The 11,505-nt window shown below is 46.2% G+C and overlaps 1 protein-coding gene across 2 annotated transcripts in view; it reads right to left on the bottom strand.

The window, feature by feature from the left end:
* The window catches only part of DYNC1H1 (dynein cytoplasmic 1 heavy chain 1), a 69,843-nt gene that overhangs the window by 43,479 nt on the left and 14,859 nt on the right, over positions 1-11,505 (bottom strand). For both annotated transcript variants that reach the window (XM_025869342.2, XM_025869343.2), the window contains exons 8-11: positions 6,443-7,519; positions 5,584-5,763; positions 3,995-4,144; positions 1,827-1,973 (exon numbers count right to left, since the gene is read on the bottom strand). In XM_025869342.2, coding sequence (XP_025725127.1) covers positions 1,827-1,973; positions 3,995-4,144; positions 5,584-5,763; positions 6,443-7,519 — 1,554 coding nt within the window. The remainder of the gene's footprint in view (positions 1-1,826; positions 1,974-3,994; positions 4,145-5,583; positions 5,764-6,442; positions 7,520-11,505) is intronic.

The raw sequence follows: 11,505 nt of genomic DNA, 5'->3' as shown, positions 1-11,505 counted from the left end.
GGCAGCAAGTCTGAGGGAGGGGGCCGGAGGCGCGTTCAGTGTGATGGGCAAATCAGTCTGGTAGAGATGCCCAGGAGCCAGCAGGAGAGAGAGGTCTGGAGGTCAAGATAAAGGCCGTGCTGACATATGAGCACAGTGCGGCTGGCATTTAGTAAACGGACTGGGTGGGACAGAGTTCTGGGGCAGAGAGCACAAGGAGACACGTAGAGGCTGGAAGAAGGAGAGCCAAAGAGGAGCCAGCAGAGGAGACTGGCCAGTGAGGTGGGAGGAAAACCAGGAGAGCCAAGTGGAACAGGTGTATCCAGCACGAGGGGGTGCGCACCCGTTCCATCCTGCCACTGCCACTTCTCAAGGGCTGAGAAGCCCGCCACAGCGACAGGGAAAGGCCGGTGACCCCGACACCTGAGGGGACCTAGAGCAGGTGTGCAGACAGTCCTCCATGTTTTTACCAAAGGGAGCCAAGAAGTAAGATGGCTAGAGGGTGACAGGGGTCAGGTTTATTGGCTGACAGGAGCCTCAGAGCAAGGGCATGGGGCCCAGCATAAGAGGGGCTGGCTTCAGTTCCGTCAGATATGGAGACAAACAGGACAGCAATGCAAACAGAAACATGGCTGGTTAAAAACAGAACGTGACAAGAAATACCCTGTAGTCTGCACAGACTCTGCCCAGAGCGGAAGGAACCAGTATTCACAGCTCGGTTCTGATTAGCTGGTCATTGCCGAGTTTTGGGCTAATCACTGTCAAGATTGTGAGTCTATAGGTGGCTGCTTCTACAAAAAAAATCTGAGGACTCAGCCCATGCTGCATATATTCAAAACTAAGACTTTCTAGAAGAGCCTGTCATAACAGAGATTGTGGAGATCGGCTTATTTGAACTAATCTTCCTTAGAGGCCAGGAAGTAAACAGTCTTTTAAGTTTTCCTTTTGCTCCAGAAGCACATTATTAAGAGTGTATCTGGGATTTGTTTTAAAATAATCTGGTGGTGGTGGGGGGGCAGAAATAGAAATTTAAATTGGCTACATGATAATAAACAAGGCAGGTTGGTGTGAGCTCATGGGATTCCCTCCAGTTTCATGTATATTTGCAAACTAATATAATAAAGTGGGGGCAGGGAGGAACAGGAATTAAAATTCCCAGCGAAGTTCATGGAGGGAATTTCTAAGAGACTATTGAGATCAGAACTGCAGAGGCAACTATTTGGAAAGATAGCCATAGGAGAACCGTCAGGTCACACAAGGCTTCTTCTAGCTTTCCCTTAAAATGCTGGGCCATGGAGCGCCTGGGTGCCTCAGTTGGTTAAGCATCTGCCTTCAGCTCAGGTCATGATCCCAGGGTCCTGGGATTAAGTCCCGCATCGGACTCCCTGCTCAGCAAGGAGTCTGCTTCTTTCTCTGCCTGCTGCTTCCCCCTGCTCGTGATCTCTCCCTCTCTTTCTGACAAATAAATCAATAAAATTAAAAAAAGAATGCTGAGCCACAAATCTGCAGTTTGAGAAGACATACAAGAGCAGCACTTAAAGAAGTGTGATGGAGGGCCACCTGGGTGGCTCAGTTGGTTAAGAGTCTGCCTTCGGCTCAGGTCATGATCCCAGGGTCCTGGGATCGAGCCCCGCATCGGGCTCCCTGCACGGCCAGAAGCCTGCTTCTCCCCCTCCCACTCCCCCTGCTTGTGTTCCCTCTCACACTGTCTCTCTCTCTCTCTGTCAATTAAATAAATAAAATCTTTAAAAAAAAAAAAAAAAAGAAGCATGATGGCGAGGTGGAGCCACAGAACCCCGGGGAGGCCTGGTCCGAGGGTCCATGGTGCAAGTGCCTGGAAGGCTCACCTGGTACCTCTGACTCTGGATCCTAGGAAGAGACAGCACAACCATCTTCCAGGCAAACATTTCCTGATACAGCTTGTACCTGCACTCTTCGATTGGCGGATTCAAATAGATGACCTGATTGGTTATTCTTAGCTCATGAACAATATTCTGTAAAAGAAAGATTTCACTTCTTACTCAGCAATTTGTTTCAATAAAATGACTTTTATGCATTTGTGATGTCAGAATCAGTATTCATGAGAAGTGTGATCATTTCTAACACCTAAGTATGACTCTAATGTACTAATAAGTTGGTGAATGCCCACAGGAGCCATTTTCAATTAAATGGTACTGAACATACGTGTACATGACGTGTATTGCTCAGTAATCATCTCGAATAAAATGAGGTGCTATGAATGCTGAAATTTGCAAGTGGGTAAAAAGTATACAAATCATAGCTTTTTTTTTTTTCTGGTAGTACAAAGCATTAGAATCATTTCAGAGAAATGTTCTTGATATAAAAGCTTTTTCCAAAGTAAAAAAAAAATGGTTTTGATGCATAACACTTTCTTCCTCTAAATTTTATTAACCTACTTGAGTCTGAACCATGCATTTGTTACTTTATTAGAGAACGTGCTCTTCTTTATTTCATGCATTTGGCCTGCCCTCTCTAAAGGGTTCTAAAAAGTCAGAGGGTAGGCACTGCTTAGGTTCCTCCTGGGTCCCCCGTGCCTCAGTGAACACACAACAGGTGCTCAACGGAGCACCATCTGATTTAATGTGCATGGTGATCTCTGGACACAATGACCTCGGGACCCGAGAACCCTGTGCCACTGATGCAGGGACTGAGGCTGGCGTTAGCCATCAGACACGTGCCACACGGAGGCACGTGTGCCAAGTTGAGGAGAGGTTCTGCCACCTGTCAGTGCTTGCTTTAAGCTAAGCAAGAATTCTGACTCCATCTCCACCAGATAACTGCTTTAGCTTAGACATACTCATTTGCTTTTCTGCATCTCTGTATTTTTAAAAAGTACGCTCTAGGGATAAATATATGTAATATTCAAAAGTGAAAACATTTTTCAAGCATTAAAAGAAAAAAATGAGAAGGTAACACTGGGGGAGACAAAAAACAGCCAATTGTTTCTCCCACATAAAAGTTTTTACCTTTCGTTCTTTTAGGCTTCTGTTTTGTAAGACATTTTTATTGGTAAATTTAACACAAACTATGTAACGCAAATGCATGGCTTACTAAACTACTATATGGTAGACACCTTTGTAACCAACACCCACACTAGTAGACACGACCTATTTGCACAGCCTGAACTAACACAATTTTCTAGAAGGCTTGCTGGGCTCCAGCTGGCCACTCCTTCACTCAAATGGGAAATCGGTGGCTTAGCGACAAAGACTGCTGTCCAGTGTGGTGACCACTGTGCTAGTCGTTCTTCCACGAGACTGAGATTTTGTGAAAACAGTGACATTTTAGTGTCAAAGTCTAAACTTTTCCTTATACAGATTACATTTAGTTCTTGAAATGATTTCTTGCACGTATGCTTAGAAGGCAGAGTATTTTTTTCCAGTGTAGAATTTTTCTAAAATTTCCCACTTTTAAAAAAACGTCTGTTTTTGAAGTTATTTTAGACTTACAGGAGAGTTGCAAAGAAAGTATGAAGAGGTTTCCCATACCCTTCACCAGCGCCCTCTAGTGTTACCATCTAACGTGGTACAATTACCAAAATGAAGAAATCAACACTGAGGACAACACTAGTAACTTAAGTACTGACTTCAGTCAAGATTTCCCAGGCCCCCACAGCACACACAGTCGTCACATCTCCTTAATCCCTTCCAACCTGGACATTTTCTCAGTTTTTCCTTGTCTTTCATGACTTTGACACTCTGGAAGAGTACCGGTCAGGTGTTCTGTGGGGAATGTCTGATCTTTTCTCATGGTTAGAATGAGTCTGGGAGATGTGGGGACAAAGACCAAGGGGAGAGCGGTCCGTCACATCGCACACATTGCCAGGGTAAAACAATGTGCACAAGACAGCACTGGTGGATGCTGACTGGTCACCTGGGTGAGGTGCTGTCTGTCAGGTTTCTTCACTGTTAAGTGGCTTTCTCATTGGTACTTTTCAAGGGGAGAATCCTTTGTTTGATTTACTAGCAAATTGGATGCCATAGGAAATACTCACTTTAATCTTTGGCTCTCCACCAGGCTTGTGACTAACTTGAGGTGCGTCTGTATCCATGTCAACTTCTGCTTTATCTTCTGCTTGTCCAAGAAGCACCTGGGTCCAAGCTCTCAGGCCAGCTTGTAGGCGAACGCCCAATATTCTTTCAATCTACAGAGAAGTAGGATCAAAGAACAGTGTTCCTTCCAAAAGTTAGCTTAACAAGCACGTCAGATAGGAAGTCAATGCTTCAGGTCAAGGACGACAGTTGCTACCACAGCCTTCAGCTTACCCTGGTTCCCTACCTCACTCCGTCGCTCTCCCAGACTCAGAGAACCTGACCTCCATCTGGGTGCTAACCCAATCACCAACCCTCCGACTTGTAAGGGACAAGGAGACGGACCCAGACACAGTCACGGTCTCGCTGTTTGGCCAACATACTAGAAAATTTACAAAACAGAAGCATTTTCCTGGCAGCCTCAGAGATAGTCTAATAATCTACAATTTGGGGGATAAACCATTATCTTTTTGGTAAAACTGAGATATAAGTGATGTATAACGTATTAACTTGAGGTATACGACATAGTGATTCCGTATTTGTAGGTACTACAGAACAATCGCCAGGTGAGACTAGTTAACATCTGTCAGCACACACAGGTGCCCACTTTAACAGGAAGAGTCTTCTCTCTGATATGGAATGAGACAAGTGAATGTCCCATGACTAGGACATCTGTATGTCTTTGTGCAGTCTGTCCATCCTGGGAATGCTGTAAAGGCGGCTGTGGCAAACCCCGAGACTTTCAGGAGATTCGGAAGAGCGGGGTTTGCTAACTTTCCCTGGTAGTGTCCCATGTGTGGACACACTGCGTCTTTGTGGGTCACAGGCTTTCTCTTCCTTTCTCCCTAAATGGGTAGCTAAGGTGCTTCAGAGCTCCCCACTGAGCCGCTCTGCCATGAAATACCCCACTTCCTGGGGCTCTCCACGAATGCTGACATCCATCACCGAGAAAGCCACGTGGGTGGTAAGTATGTTTTAAACAGAAGCACAGGTGCGCACACATGCTCCCCCTCCCCGCACAGCTCTAAAGGGGTGAGCCCCAATCCTCTACACCAGGAGCAAGACGTATTTGGTTGCCAGGCATTGCTTTTAATTATTATTATTACTTTTAAGGAAGCTCTTGGCCCAACATGGGGCTTGAACTCACAACCTGGAGGTCAAGAGTCCTGTGCTCTACTGACTGAGCCAGCCAGGTGCCCCGAGCATTTCTTTTTCAACTGGGTGGTAGAGAGGGGGCAGTGTGTCAGAGAAGGATGCCAGGGAGAACCTCCTACGTTACTGGGTGAGCAGCGAGGGCAGGCAGGAGGTTGTCGGATATTCTGGAAATAAAAAGAATCCCCCCACCTCACCACCTGCAACTCGGAACAGACAGGAGCGCTGCTAGTACCACACAGCTCAGCTCCACCGTTAGCTAAATGGGGTTTCTCGAGAGGAAACTGGACTATTGCTGATAACGTCCACGGGAAAATGCTTTCCAGTGACAAACTAATAAGCTTCTAAAATAGGATCAACAGTAGAAAACTGAAAAGCACCGTAACCACCCATCCCTCACCTCCATGTCAAGCTTGTTGACCCAGATGGGCAGGTTGGAGTAAGAGTGCAGATTCAAGTCATCCACGGCCTTCTGGACTCTGTTCAAGATCTCGGAGAAGGTCTTGTGGTCATACATGCAAGTCTCCAGGGAACGGACCTCCAGGTCTATTTTTTCTTCAATGATTAGCAGGTCATCCACCTAAAGGAAAGCGTATTTAATATTTAAAACACCACTCACCGGTATCCTTTATTTTTATGTATATTCTTCTCGATTAACGTATGTTTAAGGTAAAGGAGTTCCTCCATGAGTAGCCAGTTAACACTTAGCCCCACTCCTGTGTTCTCACAGAGGGAAGGGAAACCTCTGATTGAGAAGTCTGGGAGCAGGAAGATGTGCCTTGTCTGTCGGATGTGCCTTCTCTGTCGCTGAGCGCCAGACGTACACCCTCACTCGGACCTGCTCCCAGCAGCAGGCTCGGGGCCAGGAGGCTTACCACTGTCCAGCTGTGCTAGGGTCTGAGGGGGCGGCCAACAACAAGGGCCAGGGCCAGGGCCACGGCTACAGATCTAGAGCTCTGTTGTCCGTGCAGCTCTATCAGTAATAAAGCTCTCATTTCACTTGGTCAGACTCCTGTGTCCTTCACCTCTCCATTAAACTCGGGCTGTTACTTAACGGTCTTCCCAGAGCCCCACCACCATCCAACAGCCCAGTAAGTAGAAGGGCTTCTCCCCTTCGGCTCACACGGCCCAATGCTCTACCGGTCAGGAACTCCTCCTATGGGAGAACTACCGTGTTAACTGAGTGAGCTATTGCCGCATTTAGTTCATTCCCGTGACCCTGCGGGGGTGGGGGTGGGGGGTAGTAAATTACAACACACCTTTTCTTGGAAGTTGAAGACGGTCTCCGCCAAGCGCTGCACGTATGGGTCGAGTTTGTAGGATTCCCATACCAGTGCAATGCCCTCTGCGATCAGAGCCTGCACTTCCTTTTTCAAGCCGGCCACCAAGAGGGAAATGGTGTTCCGCTCCTCCACCTTCTCACAGGTCCGTTCGTAGGTGCGCACGCTCTCGATCAGCGAGATGGCAAACGGGTACAGCTGGTTTGCTTGGTGAGCCTTGTTCACGATCGCCAGTGGGACTCGGAAACCAAGCCACTTGAGGTTTCGAACTTCTTTGGAAAGTGTGATGATCTCTGGAAGGAAGTTAACTTTCAGCTTCAGGACGTTTCCGGTTCGGCCCCGGACGCGAGTGCTCTCGATGGTGAAGATGCGCCCCGAGACACCGAGGTTGCGCTGCTGCACCTTCCGGGCCCAGTCGTCGAAGATCTCCTGAGTGTTGAGCTTCATGCGGAAGCTGTCCCCATCCTGCTTCAGCTTCTGGCCCTCCACGTGGTTCTCCCAGCCCTTGCCCAGCACGTCCTCCACACGTTTCATGTACGCACTCAGCTGGCGGTCGATCTGCTTCGCCCAGATGATGGAGCCTGACACCGGGGGCAGGTCGCGCACGTGGCTCATCTTACACGCCTGACTCTGTGGGTACTGGACCTTGAACTTGTCGTGCAGAGACTCGATGTCATCTTTCACACGCTGGATCAGCTGGGTCTGGTACTCACGGATGGCCCCACGGATGTGAGGCCTCACGAACAGTGCGTTGAACCGGGAGAAGATTCTGAACATCTCGTTAGCGTTCTTGGCAGTGCCGAGCTGGTCCCTAAGGCGAGCGGTGATCCGGGTCTCCACCCTGTCGATTCGCTCGTCGTATCTCTTCATGGCGGCCTCCCAAGCTTCCGTGCCTTCCTTGGAGACGTCTAGCCCATCCACTTCCTTGACGTTCTCGTACGCAAGGTTGACCTCCTCAATAGCATTAGCGTCCGCGGCATCAAAGAGAACCTCCGCTACTTTCATGTCCTGAGGCTCGGGGACCTCTCCTTGATTCTGCTGGGCGACCGCTGTGACCTGAAAGAGGAGCATTAGTGACCAAAACGTTGACTGCACGAAGACTGTTGTTCCGCTGGACACCAGGAGCACACAACCGCACAACACAGTCCAAGCTGTAGGTTTTCAACTCTTAGCCAAACATTTTATAACCACAATGCAACAAAGCTGTGAGAAATACGAAAGAGTATATTCTAACTCTGCATGCAACGATCTTCTGACGATGTAGTTTTAGTTCTTAAGCTAAAATAACATGTTAAAACCTGGGTTTTGGGTACTTGCCTCTTCAAAGTTTTGTCTACAATTAAAACTGCATTGGAAAGCTCAGTAATTCACAGGAGCACTACATATAAACTCAGCATCCAATGTAAACAGCCTTCCTTTTTGACTTATAAAACTTTAATTAATTATAATCCCTGGGTAAATACCATGGCAGAGGGACAGAGAAAGGCTAGAAGAATTCCCCCGTTCAGTTCCCTGAAGCTCCCAGAGAGCAGAGCAGAGCAGAGCCTGAGCTTTACCTCAGGAACTGTCAGACTTCCACACACATCTCCTGCCCACACTCCCGCAGAATTATAAAGCCGGGGGGGGGGGGGGCTTCATCTGGGTCCACAGATGCCTTGGATGAAATTCAGATGGTCTGGGAACTTGCTTGGAGATCATCATTATTATTTTCACTAACTCCTAACTAAAATTCAGCATTTCCTACAACTATGAATGCACACAACAGTTACCAATAGTTGTTTGAGGTTCCACAGCTTTGTCACCAAAAAATACTTCATCGAATTACATTTGTACATACCTTTTTTTAAAAAAAAAGATTTGAGAGAGAAAGCGAGCACAAGCACGAGTGAGTTCATAAGTTGGGGGAGGGAGAGAGGGAGAGAGAGACAAGCAGACTCCCACTGAGTGGGGAGCCCGAGGTGGGGCTCAATCCCAGGATCTTGAGATCATGACCTGAGCTGGAGTGAAGAGTCACTCGGCTCAGCCAACCTAGCCACCCAGGTGCCCCACATTGGAACAAATCTTAAGATCTTGCTTATGCTCATTATTACTTCAAAATTATGGTATTAATATGGCCCATCACTAGATCTTGCTATTTTATGTGTTCATGGAGAAGCACATAGATTACTAGATCACAATTTAGATAAATGTTTCTTTGTAAAAATTGTTTCTTTTATGCACTAAAAACATTCGGAGTACTCCTGGTGCTGGTAGTATGAGGGCAAAAACTGAACAAAATGATTAAAAATAGCTTTTTCAGGACAATGGAAAACAACCAAAGGCAGCCAACAACCTCCGATGTGTTTTCTCATGACAAAGTGCTACCAAATCATCTTTCTAAAAAAAAATAAAACAGGGCGCCTGGATGGCTCAGTTGGTTGAGCGGCTGCCTTCGGCTCAGGTCATGATCCCAGGGTTCTGGGATCTAGTCCCGCGTCGGGCTCCCTGCTCAGCGGGGAGTCTGCTTCTCCCTCTCCCTCTCCCTCTCCCCCCTGCTCATTCTCTCTCAAGTAAATAAAATAAAATAAAAATAAATTTAAAAAAACAAAAGAGGGGCGCCTGGGTGGCTCAGTCAGTTAAGTGTCTTGATTTCAGCTCAGGTCATGATCTCAGGGTTGTGAGATCAAGCCCTGTGTTGGCCTCCATGCTGGCCATGGAGCCTGCTTAAGATCCTCCCTCTCCCTCTTCCTCTGTCCCCCCACCTAGCCTCCTCTTCCTCTCTTAAAAAAAAAAAAAAAAAGTGCTACCAAATCAGTTAAGTAAACAGTTAGTTGTTGGCCTTCTTGCCTGGAGGTGCTCCCATCCCCCAGCCCAGGCAGTGAAAACCTGCGGCTTTGCTGGCAGGAGCATTCTGAAAATGGGAGAGCCCGAGAAGGGCTGAGGTAATAAACTACACACACACACACACAGGCCCCAGGGAGCCCTACAGGAATGAAAAGTCTGGGCAGATTTACAACTTACTGTCAAGTGAGAGTTTTATATCCAGTGAAACTATCATTCCGATACGAAAGTGAAATTATTTTTCCTGATAAACACAAAATGGGGGCATGTGTTGCTGGCAGGCCTATGAAACAAGAAATACTATAGAAATTCCTTTAAACCACAGGGAAGAGACACCAGACAGTAGGTCAGATCCACAGGAAGGGATGAAGAGAACCGGGCAATGTTAATATGTGGACAAACGTAAAAGATTATATATACTATTTTTCTTTCTTCTCCTAATTTTTCTAAAATGAATGTGACCATTTAAAACAAAATTCACAACCCTGTATTGTTGGGTTTGCAGCATGTAAAGATGTAATACACGTGACAGAGAGGTAACAGAGCTATGTGGCAGGAGGTCCCTGCAGTTTACTGGATTTAGTATCGAGTCCACCGTGATAAATTAAAGATGCATACTGTACTCCCTAGAGTATCGCTAGGAAAGAAAATTCAGAGAAACACAGCTACAAGTGTACAGAGGGATTAAGATGATGTGACGAAGTAAGACGAGCGGAGGCAGCAGAGAACTAGTGGAGCAACGAGTGAGATGAGCAGGAAACAGTTGAAGGACAGTCTGAATCCAACCACCTCGACAGTTACGTTCCGTGGGAATGAACACTCCAACAAACACCTTCTGAGAACGTACGCGTGCACGCGTAAGTGCATCATAAAGTTTACTGATATAAAGGGTATGTACTGCAAGATTTACAAATAAAAAGAAACTATACAATAATTTTTTAAAAATACGGATTAGGAGGGGCGCCTGGGTGGCTCAGTTGGTTAAGCGACTGCCTTCGGCTCAGGTCATGATCCTGGAATCCCGGGATCGAGTCCCACATCAGGTTCCCTGCTCAGTGGGGAGTCTGCTTCTCCCTCTGACCCTCTTCCCTCTCATGCTCTCTATCTCTCATTCTCTCTCTCTCAAATAAATAAATCTTTAAAAAAATAAAAAAATAAAAATAAATAAAAATAAAAATACAGATTAGGAGAAGAGGTCTGTGGGAAAAAAGGGTTAAGAAACCCGAGGCTGGAAGGAATCCGCACTGGACTCCGACCTCCCACAGATAAAGGGCTAACATTTGAAGCCAGCACACACACATGCATGTCTGCATGCATCCATCAGTGAGCACAGCGCAAAGAGAGGCTGAGGATTCATTACTAACAATCTACTACAAACAGTGGGCACTCCTACGCAGTGAATGAAGCTTCCCTGCACGGCATGATTTCTAGACTGGACACCCCCCAACATTTTACTACAAAAAGTTTTAAACTATAGGAATACGGAAAGGATTACAGACTGAACACCCGTATGTCCCCACCTAGAGTCTATATTTAACACTTGCTATATATTGGCTTTGTCATAGATCTATTCATTTATAGATCCCCCATTCATATACAGTTGACCCTTAAATAATGTTTGAACTACGCATTCACTTATACACAGGTTTTTTTTGATCCAGTACAGTAAATGTATTTTCTTTTTGTTATGACCTTTTCGGTAACATTTTTTTCCTCTAGCTTACTTCACTGTAAGAATAGAGTGTCTAACATCTATAACATACAAAATATGTTAATCAACTCTTTATGTTATCAGTAAGGCTTCTGCTGAATAGTAGGCTATTGTTTGTTTTTTTTTTTAAATATTTTATTTATTTATTTGAGAGAGAGGGAGCGAGCATGAGAGCAGGGTGAGGAGCAGAGGGAGGTGTCTTTTTTTTTTAAGATTTTATTTTTAAGTAATCTCTATACCTAAGGTGGGGCTTGGACTCACAACCCCGAGATCAAGAGTCACATGCTCCACTGACTGAGCCAGGTGCCCCAGTAGTTAAGTTTTTAGAGTCAAAAGTTACATACAGATTTCCAACTATGCAGGGAGCCAGCACCCTTAACCCCCACGTTGTTCAAGGGTCAATTGTATATCAGTCCACCTGTTATTTCTGGACTGGATTTTTTTTTTTTTTAAGGATTTTATTTATTTATTTGACAGAGACACAGCGAGAGAGGGAACACAAGCAGGGGGA

Source organism: Callorhinus ursinus, unplaced genomic scaffold (genome assembly GCF_003265705.2).
Source record: "Callorhinus ursinus isolate GAN/ISIS: 27379988/994484 unplaced genomic scaffold, GSC_fseal_2.0 scaffold8, whole genome shotgun sequence".
Lineage (NCBI taxonomy): Eukaryota > Metazoa > Chordata > Mammalia > Carnivora > Otariidae > Callorhinus > Callorhinus ursinus.
This window is presented reverse-complemented; position numbering and strand designations above follow the sequence as displayed.